The sequence below is a fragment of the Carettochelys insculpta genome, chromosome 1 (genome assembly GCF_033958435.1).
Source record: "Carettochelys insculpta isolate YL-2023 chromosome 1, ASM3395843v1, whole genome shotgun sequence".
NCBI classification, from domain to species: Eukaryota; Metazoa; Chordata; order Testudines; family Carettochelyidae; genus Carettochelys; species Carettochelys insculpta.
In genome coordinates this window covers 26,279,082-26,300,175 of record NC_134137.1, presented here as the reverse complement: position 1 = coordinate 26,300,175, position 21,094 = coordinate 26,279,082, and the positions used below count along the sequence as shown (strand labels likewise).

The window sequence follows — 21,094 nt, the reverse complement described above, 5'->3', positions numbered from 1 at the left end:
GATACAACCCCACGTGACCGCCTAAGCCGGCTCCCTCTTGTTGCGCCAAGACTGGGAAGGGTCACGTGATACGGGCGGGACAGAAGGAGAGAAGAGAGCGAGTTGATAGATGTGGGCGGGGCTGGGTGAGGGGTGGCAGTCACGTGATTCGGGCGGCCAGCCGCGGTCCGAGGAGGCGCTGCGTGGCCGCCATTTTCCTGCGGCGCCTAGTGTGCGTGTGTGCCCCGACCCCGGCCGAGTGGCAGGAGCGAGGGGCGGGGGCTAGGGCGGGGGACAGGAGGAGGGGTCCCTGCCCGGCTGACAGGGCCGTCCCCGGGGGCGGGGCGGAGCGGAGCGGAGCAGCGTAGCCCGCGGCGGGGCAGAGCGACGTGTCCGAGCGCGTCCGTCCCTGTTTCCCGTCCCAGCCCGGCATCGTGCGGCCCCGCAGCACCATGTCCGGCCAGAGCCTCACCGACCGCATCACGGCGGCGCAGCACAGCGTGACCGGCTCCGCCGTCTCCAAAACCGTCTGCAAAGCCACGACCCACGAGGTCATGGGGCCCAAGAAAAAGCACCTGGACTGTGAGTAGGGGGACCAAGGTAGAGCGGTTCTTTCCCGGGGGACCATGAGTACGGGAGTTGGGGGCGGGTACGGAGCGGTTCCCCTCTCGCGGGGCGGGGCGGTACAGGTACACAGGGTCCCCCCTTCGCGGGTTAGGGAGACTGTTGAGGAGGAGGAGGGGGACTTAGACAAGTGCGGGACCAGAGAGGTTCTTGTGGAGCTGTGAGGATTTTTTCGGGGGCGGGGGGGGGGAGCGAGAGAGGTGCTCTTCGGGGACGATGCGGACGGGGAGCAGAGGAGAGTGGGAGAGCTTTCCTCTGGGGCTGAGGGAACTGTGAGTGAGACGCATGAGAGGTGTCCCCTGGTGGCTTTAGGGTTTGGGAGTACCAGGGGGAGAGGGTAGGAGAGGTTCTGCCCTGGGGCCTGAAAGTAGGTGAGAGCACCCCCAGAGACTAGGCGGATTATGAGAGTGTTGGAGGAAGGTAGGGAAGGTCCTCCCCAGGGGCTATGGAGTTTGTGAGTGGGAGGGTACAGGAGAGATTCCCTAGCAGCCGTGGAGACTGGGGGAGGGTGTGGGGCGGAGAGCAAAAAAGGTGCCCCCCTGCTGGGGGACCGGTGAAGACTGTGAATATGGGGGGAGTGGTCACCCCTCATGGTGTAGGGCCTGAGAGTACTGGGGAGGGGAAGAGAGTAGTTCTGTCCACACTTCTAGGGCACCTCATTGTCTTTCTCTATAAATTCATGGGATTGAGAGTTTTGGGACAGGGTTCTACTCTAAGGATTTTTTCCCCTGACACCTTGGGACCATGAATATGTGGTAGGTTTTGCTCCATCCCTGTAGGGACAACTTCTCCCATTTTTCAGGACATGGCAGGATGATGAATAACTCTGTCCCTGTAGGGACCTTCCTCCACCTTTTTTGGGGTGGTGGCAACTGTTAATTCCTAGGAGGCTTCCCCCTGTTGATTTGTCCAGGTGCTACTTCTACTGGGGTCAGGGGCACTGTGTCCCTTGTTCTCTGTTTGAACCTCTTTCTACCCACCACTCCCCTTCTTGTGCCGTTGGTTACTGAGTATTTGAGATGCTATGAATGCATATGACTCTATCCTTAAGTCTGTTCCACTGTGGGGTCAGGGGGACTTGGAGTATTTGCTTGGTTGTATCCTCCAAGATGTCAGTAAGACAGGTGCTTCTTCAAAGCTTTTTCACACAAACAGAGCAGGGGTTCAAGAATCAGGGTGTGGGCTATTAACATGTTATGAGCTGATCTCTCAAGTACTATCTACTAGAACAGGAATAGGCAATAATTTTTGATGGGGGGCACACCAAGAATTTGGAAAGCGGCCAAGGGCCGCACACTTCCATTATATTAATGGAGGAGGTTGCAGGGTCTGGGATGGAGGTTGGGTGAAGAAGGGAGCTTAGGGCATGGGATTGGGGGACAGGAAGAGGTGTGAAGTCTGGGTGGGAGTTTGGGTGAAAGAGGCAGTTGTGACCTGCGGCAGTGGTGCCGGTGTTTGGGCTGTGACTTTTGGCAGTAGGGGTTGTGGCCTGCAGTAGAGTCTAGGTTGGGGATATGTGTGCAAGAGGAGAGAGAGGGGGTTTGGGGTAAGTGGGGCATGGGGGACAGAGGGTTAGGGTTATGTAGGGTAGGAGGGATGGCAGTGGTGGGGCAGAGGATGGCGAGGGAGGGTCTGTGGTGCCAGAGGCAGGCTGTAGCTGGAAGACTTAACTAGGTAACTCCCAGCCAGCAGCCACTGAGGATCCTCATTGAAAACTGCTGCCTGCACCCTGTAGCTCTGCTTCAGATGCCAAGGGGGGAGGGAGGCTTTGTGTGCTGTCCCCATCCGCCAGCAGAATCTCTCAGCTTCAGTTGGTTGGAAATGGACCAAGTGGAGTTGAGTTTTTGCAAGGGGATGAGAGCAGTGCACAGTACCTCCCCTCCACCCCCTCTGCATCTAGAGCAGCGAGCTACATGGAGCAGGAAGCCAGAAGGACTCTTTGTCCCGTACGTTCTCCTTGAGGGGATTTTTGAGGCGAAGAAATGAGTGCACTGAATATACAAGGAAGTTTCCTCACTCACACAGCTTGTTGGAGGGGCCTATTTCTGCTACATAACTCTTGCAGTACACACTCTAAATCCTGCCCAGCAAAGTAGTTGTGTATTGAGTACCTGAGAAGTTGAATCTCCTCTTCTCTCAGAAGTTCACCCTGATAGAATCCTTCTCTTCCTGGTTCCCTTGAGATCATGGGGTCTAGGAGAACTCATCTAGATTGTAGGTATGTGAGAGAGATGTTCTCCTTAGGGAACATGATCCACAGGTGTGTCCCCATTAATCGTTCTTACCCAGAGCATTCTGGGGCCTGTGGTGTACTTGGACACTTATAGGTATCCTCATTAATCATTTCTTACTTATGAAAGTATGGAGACCAAGCAGAGGTACTTGAGGAGGACACCCTAATAGGGACTTTCTTCGTAGAAATCCTGTAGGAACTCTTAATTCTCTTCCACCCAAGGATAATATGACTCCAGAGGCACCTGGCTACCTCAGTTTTCCCGCATAGGAAACTGATACACCTTCCATGTGTGTATCCCAGAATGGGACAAGAGGAGGAGACCCCACAAATACATTCCTCCTTAAAACCATACTGTTGAGGGGCTTTGGAAACACTTTATCTGTGGGTACATGAGAGAGACACTAGGGAATCCCTGTTTACCCAAAGGGACCACCCTACAGTCTCTCCTTCTCTTTCCTAACCTGGACTGTAAGTAGTAATTGAAGTGGCATCCTCTTGTGACCATGATAGGGACATCTTGAATATTTTCCATCCTGGGATATGGTAAAATACCTGGATTGCAAATAACCAAAATGCTCAAATATTTATGTAGGTCCTTCTATACACAGGGAACCATGGGACCACTGGATTACAAGTAACTAAGGAATTCCTCCTTGGGCTTTTGCTGGAGCCCTTTTCCAAGACACAGCTTCAGATGTAATGAGAAGCATGGGTACTTTAAGTACTCCCCAGTATAAAAGAGATTAAATCAGTTATTTTTTAGAAACCAATACAAAAGAGAGGGTATCCCCAGGAGCACCTCTCCTACTGTAAACCGCTGCTGTTAAAGGAGAGGTTGGGATTCACGTGGGAGTTGTCTTGCTTAGGGGCAAAGTCTTTCATACTTATCTTTGGCTGTGGAGCGCTTTGTTTTAAACTGTAAGATGAAAAAGTTTATTCTGGCTTTCCTGATCTGCTTGCTGCTGTATTCCTCCCTTGGTCTATGAATAGTGCCAGTTCCTATCTCTACCTGGACTAGCTTCTGCTTGCGGCAGAGTGAAGTTAACTTACCTTTTTGTTAATTTTATTGTTGTCCACCTGACTGAGCTCTCTTGACTATAGGTCTCAGTTTATTTTGCTGTCAAAACAAAAAGTAGTCAAGTAGCACTTTAAAGACTAGCAGAATAGTTTATTAGGTGAGCTTTTGTGGGACAGACCCACTTAGGTCTCGTCTGCATACTTGGCTCAATCTAATTCTTGACCTTCCCCCCACCCCTCCACTCTCTAATTTGCTCACCTTTATTATCTTTTTCTGATTTGTCCTCCTTGCTTACTGTGTTTGGTTCTCTGTGTCGTAAATATTGAGTCTGGTCTGGCTATGGTCTGAAGAAGTGGGTCTGTCCCACGAAAGCTCACCTAATAAACTATTTTGCTAGTCTTTAAAGTGCTACTTCACTGCTTTTTGTTTTGAGAGTGTATAGACTAGCACGGCTTACTCTGTTACTTTTATTTTGCTGGTGTTTGAGAAAGCAAGAGTGGTAACGCTTCACTGGAGCTGTCTGTATACTGACATCAGGGAAAATGACATTTGGAAAAGGTTTGCATCTGGGTCAGAATATATCTAACAAAGTGAATACTTGTATTCTGCAGAAATTGATGGCATAGATCCCACCTGAGTTACTTATACTACTTATCTGGCTCCTACATTCATTCTTTGAATTACTCCATACATATTTGTTCCCTGGAACTATAAAGTTGTAAGGCTCAAGAACTAATATCTGGCCTGTGAGGAGCTCTGCTCCACACAACAGATTTATAAAACTATAATAAATGTACTAATTAGTACAAAAGTCTGCTAGATAAGCTTTACTATGCTGATTATAGGTTCTCGAATTAATGGCTCTAGTCTGTCCAGACTGAAAACCAATTCTTGCTTTTTGAAAATTGTGGGTTTTGTTTCTTTCTCTGCCATAAACTAACATGGAAAGACAGGCTAGATAGGATTGTTTTTGTTCCATGCTTATGTGATGGTGGACTTGGGCCACGCACAGCAGAGTTAGTTATGACATTGTCTAAAGACAGACACAGCATAGAAACAGTGGAGTGGAAAGGAAAAGGGAAGATATAATTTGGAACACACAGAGAGCTTCCAGTTATTCCCCTACACTTCTGCCAAATTAAAACAGTTATGGCTTCTCAATGTGAAATATACTATCTGAGAATATTTCGCAGAAATTCATTCATTGGATAAAAAGGGAAAATGTGTCAAATAGGGATGTTAATGATTAACTGGTAAGCTTCACTGCAGGCACACCAGAACAGCCCCCATTTGTGGCAGCCCAGGAGGGGGAAGCACCAGGGAGGCCTCTCCACAGATGAGCTGTTACAGTGGGGCTGGAGCATCTGTGCTCAGAACGCACTCAGGACCTCTGAGGATGTGGGGCTTTGCTGGACCAGCCCCCATTCCCAGTGTACTGTGGGCAGGAACACTCGAGCCTGGTGGGAGCAGCCCCTGTCCTCAGCAGCTGGGGCTTCTGGGCTGGAGTTCTGTCTGCCACCTGTTTAATCCGTTAACTGGTTAAACTTGGTGTTTAACAAGTGAACTCGTTTCATGGAATTTTATATCCTTAGTGTCAGTTGTAAGTAGCGCAAGATGCAGAGCCTAGCTGCAAGAATAAAACATCATAAGGAAAACTACTTATTGTGAGAAAATGATGTGAGTGGAGATGTCTAAACTATGTGGGTTAACTTTGCAATGCATCGTTCTTCAAGACTCTATGCCTTTTAATATAATTCTGATTTTAATAAGTAGATTTGCAGGCTGTTTGCTGTGTTGGATGTTGCTAGGGAAAAAAGTTAGCTTAAGTAATAGTTGTGGTTTGTTTAATTAGTTTACTAGTAGCTAACTAAGTTTAGACTCAATCACCCAAGTATACTGTACAGAAAGCTGAAGAAATCTAGAGTTGCTGGTTCACCCTGTGTCATTCTTATTTTATATTACCTAATACATGCTTTTTTTAACATGGTGGCCACAGACAATAAGGGTGATGCCACATTTCTCTTCCTTATTTTAAGCCCTGTCCTGTACTTGTGTTCAAGAGGGCTTACTCCAAAATTAAGTGCATTCTAAGCACAGCCAGTTTTAGCCTTTTTTTGAGGGGGAGTGGGAGGGGGGAAACATGACCTTGGAATTAAATCTGCATCAAAATGATAGTGGGAGTGGAGAAGATGGAAGCTAGTTATAGACATTTTAAGGACACTGTACATTTAGTGATCTGAGGACTTGTCTGCTAGAGGTTATAAAGTTTGAAAATTAAAAAAAAAACCAAAAAACTTGAGGGCAGCTGTCAACTAGTAACTTAAGAGACTGCTATAATTGCAAATGTAAAAACATTTGATTTAAAAAAAAAAAAAAAAGTGCTGCTGTTTGTGTGTAGGATTTAATTCTTAAACTATTTGTAATGTATTGCTGCTGCATCTGCAACTTGACATAGGTAATCAGTATTATGTACTATTTTCTGACTTGATTTTTATTTTATCTAAAAAATTACACAAAGTACATCTTAGTTAATTTGCAGCTCAGTGCAGCATTTTACATGTTTTAGTGATTAGATTTTCCCCAGTCTTTGAAGGAATTTGTGAAGAAGTGTCACATGGCTAATACTTGATTAAATCAACTTACTTTTGGTGATTTAAATCCATCCATCCTGGTTCATTACAATGAAAATCTCAATTTTTTTTTCTTTAGTCAAAAAAAGACTAGTCCTGGCCAGATAGAGGAGATGAATTTTGCATTGTTGTTCTGCAGTAGCCTTTCTGGCTCACTTCTAAAACATGAGGTTATGAAGTTCAAAAAGAAACTTCCATGCTATGAGTATACCTTTAGTGACTTGAAATCATATAGTTATCAGCAGGGCCCTCCCTATGGGTGTAGGTGGACTGGAACAACCCCCTCTCAGACCTGCTCCATTCCATGGAGGGGTCTGTCCCCCTCCTCTACCCCATTCCACACTTTCACTGCAGAGTGACCTAGCAGCCTGCTCTGTCACCCATCTCCCATCCTGCTGTGCTCTGCTTCACAGTGGCAGGAAACAGTGTGTTCTGGCCCAGCCCACTGTTCTCCCCCCCCCCCCCCCCCCCAACCTCTGCTGCTGCCCTGTACCAGTTCTCCGAGTTAATCCCCCAGGCTACCCACGTCCCATGGGCTCCCTTTAACATGGGGGACAGACCTGTCCATAGGATGGTGTGGGTGGCCTTGATGGGGCCTGGGCTAGCTGCATCAAATTGTCCTATATGTGGAATGGCTCTGGCCAATCAGCATCCGTTTCTAAAGTCACCTCCTGGTTATGCAATGCATGTGCAGCGTATAGACTTTGATTCTTCTTCTGCCTTTGCCTCAATCCATAAAATCATAGGCCCTCAAACAGTATGCCAAGAATGATAGCTATATCTCTAAATCCCATTTTTCCGTACATACATATGATACTGTTTAGCCATTTGTGAGGAGCATTCTTCAGCCAAAGTTGTAATGTTAATAGAGCTTTATAGACTAAACAGTTTATTTGTACCATGCATGTCAGTTTAGTTCCTCGATGGCATAAGAATAGAAATAAAATCTTGCTGGGCACCATACAAACACAGGGACTTTCTCAATGTGGGTTTGCTTAGATTTTAAGTAGACAGTAGGGGAGAAAGGAAGCATTTGCTGCATTTTAAAGATGAAGATCTGGGGCACAGACAGCGGTATGCTCAGTGTCCTACAGGAAGTCTGTGGAAGAGCTGGGAACAGAATTTATTTTGTGTGTCCTTGTCCAGTGCCTTAAACATAAGATCAGTCTTGAAATACAGCAGCAACTGCATTGGTCAGTTTTAACGAGGCTGTAACTATTGTTTTTTGTTGTTTTGTCCTCTGGCAGATTGCTTTCCTATTTTGTTTGAATGATGCAGTACTTTACAAGCTTCTTATTTTTAGTCTGCTTGATAGGATCACTTGAAGTTCTTCCTTGGAGTTGCTTCCCAGTTTATACTTCATCCAGATATTTCTGAAGGCTAATTGTTAAATGATTATTGTGCAAGTCTAGATAACTGCAGTATTGTGACTTTTGAGTTACTCTTCCATCTTTTTAACTTATTTATTTATTTTCTAGATTCCGATATAATGCTAGCTTTATATCCCTCTATAGATTTCCCTGGACTACTTCAGGAACATGAAGTCACGCCTTTATCAGGGTGCGAGAATTGTGGCTTTCTTGTTCGATTCACCAGTGGGTTATTTGTTTCTGCAGCTGTTTGTTTTTAGCTTGTATCAGTTCTCAATGTCTTTGGATTTTCTGTATCTTTCTTCATCTGCAGAACTTTCTTTTTTTATGCCAGGTATCTTCGCACTTCTATTGCCTCAGCAACTGATCTTGAGCTGTGTAACTTTGAGCTACAACGTAATCTGACTTTTAATACGGCCATCATCAACCTTCATATCTTGTGCTGTTCTGGCAAAACTGCTCAGGAAAGGTTCCCTTCATTGTTTTGTAGCTTGGAGTACATGACATAATAAGCTGTTTCCATCTTTATCTTTTGATAACTGTTTTCTTGTTTAATTCATCTGGTAAAGATTTTGATTTCATTTTAATTAGCTTGTTTTGAGATATTTGTAGCACAAGATAACAATTTAACAAATATTGCAAACATATGATTTATTCAACATTTGTTCTGCTCCTTCCCATCTTAAATGTTGCATTTTATAAGAAATTTATGGTGAAGAAAATCAGTGAGATTTACCACCAAATAATATTCATAAAATGCTGAGAGAGTTCTTGAGTGTCTTAGAATGAATTTTCAAGTTTTTTAACAGCTTACCTGCAAAATGTTATGTGATTTCTAAAGAACACACTGCACCAGTATTTGGATGTTTAATATGTCTTAAATGCATGATATTTTATCAGTAGTCTTTACTCAATTTATGCATGAATCTTAATAAGGTCAGACAAACCTGTCCCAATATGTTTGCCTTAAGTTTGTTCAAATTGTGTAGGAACTCTGTGTACATGTGCGAGGTCTAGTATAATGTTCATACACGCTTGATGGGAATCTTGGAAGTCCCCCTAATAGTTCAGAAACAGATGTTACACTGTTTACCATTTCCAGATAGTTTCAAGTTAAGAATAACATCCCTATTTACCTTGTGAAAGTATGTTAAGCCGACAAGTGTTTAAAGAAGGCAAAACGCTCTGTTGCAGTACTTTGTGAACCTCCTAGTCTGAGGTACTTGCTAACATCGCTTTGTTTTTTAAGAATGATTTAATATATCTATTCTTACACATGCTTGATCCCTCCAGTTTCCTGCCAACTTAAGTATCTTCAAGAGAAATAATAATTTGGGATAAAATATCTTGTTAGCATAGCACAGGGAGAGCTCTAAAAGTTAAGTCATGCTCACATCGGATTTGAAAGAAATACCTAAGCAATGAATCAGAGGGGTAGCCGTGTAAGTCTGGATCTGTAACAGCAACGAAGGATCCTGTGGCACCTTATAGACTAACAGAAAAGTTTTGAGCATGAGCTTTCGTGAGCACTGACTCACTTCATCAGATGCTGGTCTTGGAAATCTGCAGGGCCAGGTATAAATAAGCCAGAGCAAGGGTGGGGATAACAAGGTTAGCTCAGTCAGCAAGGGTGAGGCTTACTACCAGCAGTTGATCTGGAGGTGTGACCACCAAGGGAGGGGAAGCTGCTTCTGTATTTAGCCAGCCATTTGCAGTCTTTGTTTAAGCCAGAGCTGAGGGCGTTGAATTTGCAGATGAATTGTAGCTCAGAAATTTCTCTTTGGAGTCTGGTCCTGAAATTTCTTTGCTGTAGGATAGCTACTTTTAAGTCTGCTACTGTGTGGCCTGGGAGATTGAAGTGCCCATGCAACAAACCTCGTTGCTAGCTCTGCCCACATATCTACACCAGCAACACCATTACAGGACCTAACCAGGTCAGCCACACCATCGTGGGTTCATTCAGCTGCACATCTACCAATATAATTTATGCCATCATGTGCCAGCAATCCCCTCTGCTATGTACATCGGACAAACTGGACAGTCTCTACGTAAAAGAATAAACACACACAAATCGAATATCAGAAATGGGAATGTACAAAAACCCGTAGGAGAGCACTTGACTCTCCCAGGTCACACAACTTTATCCTCACACAACTATTTCGGATTTGGCAACGATATATACCTTCAAATCAGTGGCACAGCTATGGGTACCCGCATGGCCCCTGAATATGCCAATATGTTCATGGCTGACCTGGTACAGCGCTTCCTTCGCTCTCGTCCACTAACACCTCATCTCTACTTACGCTACATTGATGACATCTTCATCATCTGGACCCATGGGAAGGGGACTCTGGAGGAATTCCACTGGGACTTCAACAACTTTCACCCCAGCATCAACCTCAGCCTGGAACAGTCCACACAGGAGATCCACTTCCTGGACACCACGGTGCTAATACACGATGGCCACATCAATACCACCCTGTACCGTAAACCTACTGACTGCTATGCCTACCTTCATGCCTCCAGCTTCCATCCCAGACACACCACACGATCCATTGTCTACAGCCAAGCACTAAGATATTAACCGCATTTGCTCCAACCCCTCCGACAGAGACAAGCACCTACAGGATCTCTACCAAGCATTCTTGAAACTGCAGTACCCACCTAAGGAAGTGAAAAAACAGATCAACAGAGCCGGACATGTGCCACGAAGCCTCTTACTACAGGACAAGCCCAAGAGAGAAACCAACAGAAGACCACTAGCCATCACCTACAGTCCTCAGCTAAAACCTCTACAGCGCATCATCAGGGATTTACAACCCATCCTGGACAATGATCCCCCACTTTCACAGGCCTTGGGAGGCAGACCAGTCCTTGCCCACAGACAACCTGCCAACCTGAAGCAAATCCTAACCAGCAACTATACACCGCACCACAGTCACTCTAACTCAGGGACCCATCCATGCAACAAACCTTGTTGCCAGCTCTGCCCACATATCTACACCAGCAACACCATTACAGGACCTAACCAGGTCAGCCACACCATTGTGGGTTCATTCAGCTGCACATCTACCAATATAATTTATGCCATCATGTGCCAGCAATGCCCCTCTGCTACATACATCGGACAAACTGGACAGTCTCTACATAAAAGAATAAACGCACACAAATCAGACATCAGAAATGGCAATATACAAAAACCCGTAGGAGAGCACTTCAATCTCCCAGGCCACACAGTAGCAGACTTAAAAGTAGCTATTCTACAGCAAAGAAATTTCAGGACCAGACTCCAAAGGGAAATTTCTGAGCTACAATTCATCTGCAAATTCAACGCCCTCAGCTCAGGCTTAAACAAAGACTGCGAATGGCTGGCTAAATACAGAAGCAGCTTCCCCTCCCTTGGTGGTCACACCTCCAGATCAACTGCTGGTAGTAAGCCTCACCCTTGCTGACTGAGCTAACCTTGTTATCCCCACCCTTGCTCTGGCTTCTTTATACCTGGCCCTGCAGATTTCCAAGACCAGCATCTGATGAAGTGAGTCTGTGCTCATGAAAGCTCATGCTCAAAACTTTTCTGTTAGTCTATAAGGTGCCACAGGACCCTTTGTTGCTTTAAGCAATATATGTTTGTCTACATAGACAGCATAAGAAAAAAAATTATACTCAGAGTTGATTGTTTTTAGCTTTTTTTCCTCCTATTGCGCAGGTTGTGTATTTCAAAACATAATTCAAGCAAGCAGTTCTGTAATGCTTTTTTGTGATAGTGATTGACGTATGTAAACTGTTGGATATTTAGTCTTCTAGAAGTCGATCTTAGAGACAGTATCTCAGTTCATATTTTTGCTCTATTCTGACTTGTGGTCAATCAGCAATTAACATACTTTTTACTTCTGAATACTTTAATAGTAATAAAATACTGACTGTGTTACTCAAGTCTGCGTTAACAGAAAATTCACATCACAAGATGTTTACAACTTGTTGGGTATTGAAAGTCTGTGTGCCCAATAGGATAGAATCATAGAATACTAGGACTGGAAGGGACCTTGAGGGGCCATCGAGTCCAGCCCCATGCCCCAATGGCAGGACCAAGTACTGTCTAAACCATCCCTGATAGACATCTATCTAACCTGTTCTTAAATATCTCCAGCAATGGAGATTCCACAACCTCCCTTGGCAACTTATTCCACTGTTTGACCACCCTAACAGTTAGGAACTTTTTCCTAATGTCCAAACTAAACCTCCTTTGCTGCAGTTTAAGTCCATTGCCTCTTGTTCTATCTTCAGAAGTCAAAAAGAAGAAATTTTCTCCCTCCTCCTCATGAAACTCTTTTAGATACGTGAAAACCGCTATCATGTCTCCCCTCAATCTTCTCTTTTTCAAACTAAACAAGCCCAGTTCTTTCAGCCTTTCTTCATAGGTCACATTCTCTAGACCTTTAATCATTCTTGTCGCTCTTTTCTGAACCCTCTCTGACTTCTCCACATCTTTCTTGAACTGTGGTGCCCAGAACTGGACACACTATTCCAGTTGAGGCCTAACCAGCGCAGAGCAGAGTGGAAGAATGACTTCCTGGACAGTCTCTCCCCATTTTGTGTGCGTGAAACTGATTGTTCCTTCCCAAGTGGAGCACTTCGCATTTGTCCTTTTTAGGCTTCATCCTGTTTACCTCAGACCATTTCTCCAATTTATCCAGATCATTTTGAATTATGACCCTATCCTCCAAAGCAGTTGCAGCCCCTTCCAGCTTGGTATCATCTGCAAACTTAATAGACATGCTTTCTCTGCCAATATCTAAATCGTTGATGAAGATATTGAACAGAACCGGTCCTAACACAGACCCCTGCAGAACCTCACTTGTTATACTTTTCCATCAGGACTGAGAACCATTAAGAACTACTCTCTGAGTACAGTTATCCAGCCAGTTATGCACCCACCTTATAGTAGCCTCATCTACATTGTATTTGCCTAGTTTTTTTATAAGAATATCATGAGAGACCGTATCAAATGCTTTACTAAAGTCTAGGTATACCACGTCTACTGCTTCTCCCTTATCCACAAGGCTCATTATCCTGTCAAAGAAAGCTATCAGATTAGTTTGACGTGATTTGTTCTTTACAAATCCATGCTGGCTGTTCCCTATCACCTTACCACCTTCCAAGTGCTTGCAGATGATTTCTTTAATTGCCTGATCATTATCTTTCCTGGCACTGAAGTTAAGCTGATTGGCCTGTAGTTTCCTGGGTGGTTGTTATTCCCCTTTTTATAGATGGGCACTATATAAGTGATTTCTAACTTCTAACCCTACCCCTTTCCCTCTAGCATTCACTATGTTGGGCATTCCTTCATCCGACTTCTCAGTGCAGACCAAAACAAAGTCATTAAGCATCTCTGCCATTTCCAAGTTCCCTGTTACTGTTTCTCCCTCCTCACTGAGCAATGGCCCTACCCGGTCCCTGGTCTTCCTCTTGTTTCTAATATATTTATAAAAAGCCTTGTTTCCCTTTATGCCTGTAGCTAGTTTGAGCTAATTTTGTGCCTTAATCTTTCTAATCTTCCTCTTGCATTCTTGTGGTGTTTGCCTGTATTCACCCATTGTAATTTGTCCTTGTTTCCATTTTTTATACGATTCCTTTTTTATTTTGGGATCATGCAAGATCTCCTGGTTAAGCCAAGGCAGTTTTTTGCCATATTTTCTATCTTTCCTATGCAGTGGGATAGCTTGCTTTTGGGCCTTTAATAACGTCCCTTTGGAAAAACTGCCAACTCTCCTCAGATGTTTTTCCCCCTTAGTTTTGCTTCCCATGGGACCTTACCTACCAGCTCTCTGAGTTTACCAAAATCTGCCCTCCTGAAATCCATTATCTCTATTTTGCTGTTTTTCCCTTTTTCCCTTCTTTGGAATTGTGAACTCTATGATTTTGTGATCAGTTTCACCCAAGCTGCCTTCCACTTTCAAGTTCTCTACCAATTCCTCCCTATTTGTTAAAAATCAAATCTAGAACAGTTTGCCCCCGGTAGCTTTTTCAACCTTTTGGAATAAAAAATTGTCTCCAATGCAATCCAAGAACTTATTGGCTAGTCTGTGCCCTGCTGTATTAGTTTCCCAACATAGATCTGGATAGTTGGAGGGCCCCATCACCACCAAATCCGGGGCCCTGCATGATTTTGTTAGTTGCTTAAAAAAAGCCTCTTCCACCTGGGTAGGCAGCCTGTAGTAGACTCCTAGCAGGACATCACCCTTATTTTTTACTCCTCTTAGTCCAACCCAGAGACTCTCAACACGTCCATCTCCACCTCAGTCCAAGTGTGTACATTTGTAATATGTATGGCAATACCTCTCCCCTTTCTTCCCTGTCTATCCTTCTGAAGCATGTTGTACCCTTCAATATCAACATTCCAATCATGTATATTATCCCACCAAGTTTCCATGATGCCAATGGTGTCATAGTTGTATTTATTTATTAGCGCTTCCAGTTCTTCCTGCTTTTATTACCCATACCTCTTGCATTTGTATATAGGCATCTAAGATATTGATTTGCTCTTGCCTCCCTGTTTTGCCTTGACCTTCTTTTTTTATTCTGTTGCCCATGCTGCCTCCCATTTCTGACCCATCTCCCAGGTTTCGATGACCACCACTTACCTGTGGGCTTTGCTCCCCTATCCCTGTCGATAGTCAGTTTGAAATCATTTGTGAACATTAAATTTAACTTTATTTAGGCAAGCTTTTCACAATTAATGTAGCAAACGTAGAAAAATGTACAACTAACTAAGTTTGGCTGACTATGCTCACTATGGTTTATTCTGTGTAATGCTTGTATGGATCATTAGCTGTATTAAACCTTATAAAAACACTTCGTATATTTAAAAGAAAAGAGGCTTGTAGAAACCTAAAGAATGAAATGACTGGTCTTGCTACACCAAAAATAACTCAGCCCCTCAGTTTCTAGGACAAAGCGTTATAATATGTACCGGAGGGAACAGCGCTGCAGTGCCTGGAAGATGGAGTAGAAGGCATATTAGGTGTTCTCAGTCTGACTCCCATGGTTTTGATTCTATAATTCATATCAGAAATGTGTTCAGATGGGTCATTATTACAGCTGTAATTTAGTCGTGGTATTTTTAGTAAAGATCAAGGACAGGTCATGGACAATAAACAAATATTCATAGCTAGTGGCCTGTCCATGATTTTTATTATATCCATGACTAAAACCTGGAGGGGTCATGCCCCAGTACTGTTTCTGGGTTAGAGGATGGGGGGGGCGAGCGGCACCAGGGGTGGGGCATGTTCCTTGCCTGGCTTTTGGGAAGTGGCAACCTCCAGCTTGTAGCTCCACATCCTGCTGCACTCTGACCCAGGCTCCAGCTCTGAAGTTCATATTGGCTGAGAATCATGGCCAGTGGGAGCTGCAGACTGTGTATGCAGGCAGACTTAGCATGTGGAGCTAGGAGCTGAATCCTCCAAGATAAGCATCATCCTGCACCCCAGCCTCCAACTCTGAGTGCCCCCCATTGCTGATAAGTACCAGGGGTAGGGAGGGAGAAGGAGAGAGACTGCACTAGTAGAAGCTGCTGCAACTGGCCAAGGGGCTGCTCTAGCTACGCAGGTTGTCCTTGGGTCAGACACACCCGCCAATGCAGAGGTCATGAACGGATGTGGAATTTGTGACTATCTATGGGAAATAAGGGGCATTAGTAGTTATCCTATAAATGACACAAAGGTCAAAACCATTAAAAAGGGGGTTCTATCTTGAATCTAATGTCATATAATCTGATTATTCCATAAATCATTCACTTTCTGATACTGGAATTAGATTTTCTGTCAGCATTGCTTTTTTGGATTGAACTTCTTGTGGAACTTGTAAATTTTTCCCCTTTCATCCTTGTACTTCGGTTTATTCTCCCCTCCGGGACTCTCAGTATTAGATGAAAGCAGTTCTGCTATCTAGCACTACAAGTGCTGAAGCTCTAGTGCCTTTTAAGAATCCTCTCCGGTATTCTTTATGTACACGTATTATTGTAGGGCGCTCGCTGTGTCAGTGGTGGATAACTATCATTAGTAACACTTGTCTGACATGAATCACAGCCAGGTGGTATTGTGTGTCCAAAAAGCAATTCTGTAGTCTGGAACAAACTCTTACTACCTGTTTCCTTTTCAAACATCTTGTAATTGATTTAGTTTGAACATGATGGAATTTCACAAATGTAATTTAATATTGTTGGCATTCCAATCACCATAGATGGTTTTCATTTTTATGAAAACAATCGTTTAGTGAAAACATCCAATTGTGATATTCCTAATTTGCATGATGAGTGATAATCCTATTTTGTCAATTAAAATATATTAAAATAATTTGTAGAATGAAACTTTGTGTACTACATTCTGAGATGAGATTGAGGAATTTAAGTGTTAAGATGAGGAGAAAACAACTACTTTTTCAGCATTAAAATCAGCATGCCACACACACTTAGCAGCACCTTTATTTCTACCTGTCTAGAAGCCGGAGGAATTTTAATGCAGTTTGTTACAGGACAGTTTAATGAAATTTTGCATATATGCAGCATATTTCTTGTAAACATATTAAAATAATGCTTTTGTTTTGTATTATTGAACCACTTTGCGAGTAAAATTTTTGGCATTTAATGTTCACAAATCAAATTTGATAACTTTTACAAAATTGAGATGAAATGTGTTCTTGTGAAATTTGTTCTGAACTAAAGACTCTGAGATACTTTTATCTCAAACATTGCAGCTTGGGGAACCTTACCATAAAACTAGCTTTCACAATCCATAATGAAAGATGTAAAAGGTTTTACTAAATTTCAGGTTATAAATTTTGAACAAATCTTAAATTGAATGGTGCCTGTAACATGGTAATAAATTCAACAGCAGTATCTCTAGCTCATGAAATTACTAATGTTTAAATTCAAAATATTTAAATAGACTGTTTTGATGCTAAATTAAAGCTGTTTTAAAAATATTTATGGTGTAGTTATTTGCAAAATTACACGTCTTCAAACTTTTTGCCTTTTTTTTTCTTTGGCATGACTAACATGAAGCATGGTTTTATGCTTGCTTTTTTTGCAGTAGTTAAGTAAAAGATGGAGTCAGTTTTTTTGCATTGATTTTGACTGCATTACAAATTGTCAGCATTCTCACAAACAAGTGGCTCATTGTTCAGTTTGAAAACTAGAATCACTTTTATTGTCTTTACGTGTAAAAAGTTAACTGCAAAGAAAAATCTTTGTTACAATTATAGCCATAAATCTCAGCCAGCAGTTACATAAGATAGGTTTCCAATTTTTTTGAGTCCTGGCTTTACTTTTTAAACTTAATATTTGGTGTAAATTGATCTTGTGTGTGCATAATTAAACCAACAGTAAAGTCAGTGTAGCTGTGAGGTTTTTAAAAAATGCTATTTAAAGCTCCTTTTTTTTCCCCTTCTAGAAGAGTCACTTTGGTACGTGTTGTTTACAGATACGGCTAACAATGTGCACACCAACACAGTATCCCTATTCTTTCCTGCAATAATATTTATTCAGGTAAACTTTACATTGGTAGTAAAACTCATGTAATAATGAACTAGACTATATTTTTGTGAGATTGATATTTTATAGGTTTATGATTCATACTATGATATGTCTCCTGTATTTTAAGAATGAAACCATATTTTATGTTTAGTTACATTACCTTAGAGCTGCAGCCAGCTGTTTGTGAAGTAGAGGAGTTACTGTTCCATTCAACAAGATGAAAATATATTTCCTTAGCTCTTAAAATGTCATTATTTTCTCCTCAACTTAGTGTTTGATTCCACGTTGGCTAATCTCAGACAGTGATGCCTTTCAGTGTTTGAATTTCTGTGCCATGATTCTTAAAATATTTCACTCTGATTAAAAATTGGTTAGTCTTTCAAATGACAATCCATGGCACTTAGCGTCTTTCACTAATATAAACTAACTTTAATTTGGGTAATTTAAAGAAAAAAGCATATTGCAGTTATGAATGTATTCCTTATTCCTCACTAAGCTATTGTGTATTGCATTGCTGTGTAGATGTTTGTGAATTTCATCCAGAAATGGCTGTATTTCAATTGTGGATGTGATAGTACTAGTATCCAGTGTCACAGGAAAAACTTGTGGGTGTCCAAAAGCAAAGATTTTATTCGAGCTATAAAGATGATTTTCAAAGGCTTGTTTGTGTTTGTGTGCTGATGTCCTCCCTCCATACGCTTTAAATAGCGTTCACATTTCATATCTGTTGGACAACGACACTTGGAAGCTGTCGTCTGTCTCTATATCTTTCAGCTGATCTGTGTTGGATTTCAATCCTGGCTTGGTCACTTTTGTGGTGTACCTCTTGAACTTGAGTTTTATTGTGACCAAGTGGTGGTCTGACCCTACATCTGCTCCTCTTCTAGCATGGGTGTCCCGCATCAGTCTTCTGAAAAAATTGCTGATACGGATGTGATCAGTCTGGTTTTCTGACTGGAGGTCTGGTGGAAACCCAAGTAACCGTAGGGATCCTTGTGTGTGGGGAAAAACACTACCACCTATCATCAATTCATCGGAGGAAAAAAGAGTCACTGAAGTGCTCTCCATTTAATCCTGAAAACCACTGCATCCTGGAAGATACTACTGTGGGACAAATTTGGGAACACGCTAAAGTAGCCTGAAAAGAGGTCTGTGATAAAACACTAAGAGGACAAAGAGTCACAACGAATGATCACAGTAGAAACTGTAAAACAAGCGAAGGAATAAAAGGACAGAAAAGCAGCAGCCAGCAACAACAAAACAAGAACAGCCAAGGCGGAAGCTCAGAGGCTATTCAGAAGCTGTCAGAGAAGTTAAAGGCTGTAAAATGGATCAAGAAGAACTTTGTGGAAAACCTTGCATGACAAGTGGAACAGGCTGCAGATGGAGAAACTGGAAAGAACTGTATGACATTACATGGAAGCTAGCTGTGTGTATAGTGGATTAGCCAGTACAGGATAAGGAGTGGCATATGTTAACAAACCCAAGCAGGCAGCTCAGTAGATGGAAGGAACTCTTTGAAGAGCTACTGAACTGCCTGCCCACATGGAACCTTCAGAGTTACTCCCTGCAAATATACCACTGCAGGTTAACAGCAACAGACCTACAAAAGAAGAAAACAGAAAAGCCATTGCTCATCTGAAAAGCAGAAAAGCACCTGGTCCAGACAACATCCCTGTGGAAGAAAGCAAGGCAGGTAGCGAGGCGTCAGTCAACAAGATGTGGGATCTCCTTAGTGTCCCAAAGAGATTTATACAAGACTGGAAACATGGCTACTTTATCAAGCTTCCAAAGAGAGGCATCCTGAAGGAATGCAAGAACTGGAGGGGCTTAATGTTACAGTCTCTTCCAGGCAAAGTGTTCAATAGGATTCTCTTGGAGAGAATGAAGACAGAAATTGATAGACAGCTCAGGGAAAAACAGGACGGCTTCTGAACTGAGATTCTGTACTGACCAAATAGCAACTCTGGGTGATCATAGAACAGTGGTCTGAGTGGAACTTCTCCCTGTACATAGCTTTCACAGACTTTGAAAAAGCCTTTGACAGCATTGATAGAGATGCTTCATGGAAATGGCTGAAACAGCATGGCATCCCATCCAAAATTATTATACTGATCTGTTCAGTGTACAAACCCTCAACATGCTTCGTTCATAATGGTGTCTTCACAGAATCCTTCAGCATACTGTCGGGGTGTGACAAGGGTGCCTATTGTCACCTTTCTTGTTCTTGATCACAAAGGACTGGATTATGAGCAGGACAACAGATGACCATCAATGAGACATTCAGTGGACACTTTTCAGACAACTCGAGGACATTGATTTGGCTGATGTCACCCTCCTTTTACATCATAATGAAAGTGTGAAAGAAAAGGTCACAACGCTAGACAAAACTGCCTCAGTGACTGGACTGAGCATTAAAAAGGGAAAGACCAAAACAGCGAGGATCAAGCAGTCTAACAACACCATCATCACACTGGGAGGGAGTGACCTGGAAGATGTGAAGCATTTTACCTGTTTGGGGAGTATTATGGGCAGAGACAGAGAGGAATAGAAAAGGATATCAATGCCAGAATAGGGAAAGCAACAGCTAAATTCAGAGACACTTCTTCCCATATGGAGTTCACAAATATGAAGAGTGTGCTTTTATATGGATGTGAGACTTGGCATATTAAAAAGGCTTAAAATCACAAGCTACAGACATTCATAAAAAGTTGAGTGAGGTCCATCCTGTGCATCAGATGGTAGGACTTTGTTACAAATGAGAAGTTTTGAAACAGAGCGCAGGACAAGTGTCACTTGACGTTTAAATCAAGAGAAGAAAGTGGGGATGGCTAGGCCACGCTCTCAGAATACCATCACCCAGCATAGTCAGTCAAGCTCTCAAATGGAACCTGCATGGAAAATGGAAAAGAGGAAGACCTTTGACAATGTGGAGAAGATGTAATGAGAGTGAAGGACTACTGGGGTACTCCTGGAGTCAGCTAAAAGTTTTGTTTCAAGACAGTGAGATGGAGGAGACTTGTAGGTGACCTATGCTCCACTCAGAGTATGAGGGTTTAAGTCAGACGTCAGTCAGATTCACATTTCAGTGTGTTCACCTTTTGTTTAAATGGCTGTTCTGGAGGATTTTTCTTAACATGTATTTGAAATGCCCAGTAGGACTGTCGTCTTGTCTTTTACTACCTGATGGAAAGAGTGTGGAACTGCGGATAGTAGATGCATAACTTTTGGATGAATGTACACTAAAGTTAACACGTGTTATGTTTGGGGAGGCGAGGGTATTGAGAGTAGTAGAAGTAGAGGTGTGCAGTAACAGTTTTCTGCTTGAGTTTTGGCAACCTCTTAGAACTGGAGCTTAAACTTTGTTCTGCACATACTAAACTGTTTGACATGATCAGATAGCACTGTTGATTTTGGACATTTCTGAATTTTTGGATAAAAGCTATAGCTTAGTACACCTTTTTCCCTGTAAATCACAAGCCATTAAAAAGTACATCTCCTCTGAAGGTGTTTTTCGAGGCTGCTTTACTGCTGTTTCATGTCCCCTGGGTTTTCCCCATTTACAGACTCCTTGGATTTAATTCCACTAGCGATACTGACAAGATTAGTGGTTGTTAGCTGTCAAGAAATGTTCCTCAGGTACAGTGCATGCATCAGTTATTTTCTCACTGTCAGATGTTCTAACTATTTCAATAAAATTGAAGGTTG

At 42.8% G+C, this 21,094-nt stretch overlaps 1 protein-coding gene across 6 annotated transcripts in view; it reads left to right on the top strand.

The window, feature by feature from the left end:
• The first annotated feature begins 261 nt into the window (after positions 1-261).
• Positions 262-21,094, top strand: part of PICALM (phosphatidylinositol binding clathrin assembly protein) — a 171,876-nt gene continuing 151,043 nt past the window's right edge. For 2 of the 6 annotated variants that reach the window (XM_074983739.1, XM_074983709.1), the window contains exon 1: positions 263-561. In XM_074983739.1, the coding sequence (XP_074839840.1) occupies positions 432-561 (130 nt within the window). In that variant the 5' untranslated portion in view covers positions 263-431. Of the gene's footprint in view, positions 580-17,310; positions 17,399-21,094 lie in introns of those variants that run through there. The other 4 variants (XM_074983701.1, XM_074983732.1, XM_074983717.1 and 1 more) reach the window with 4 other exon arrangements.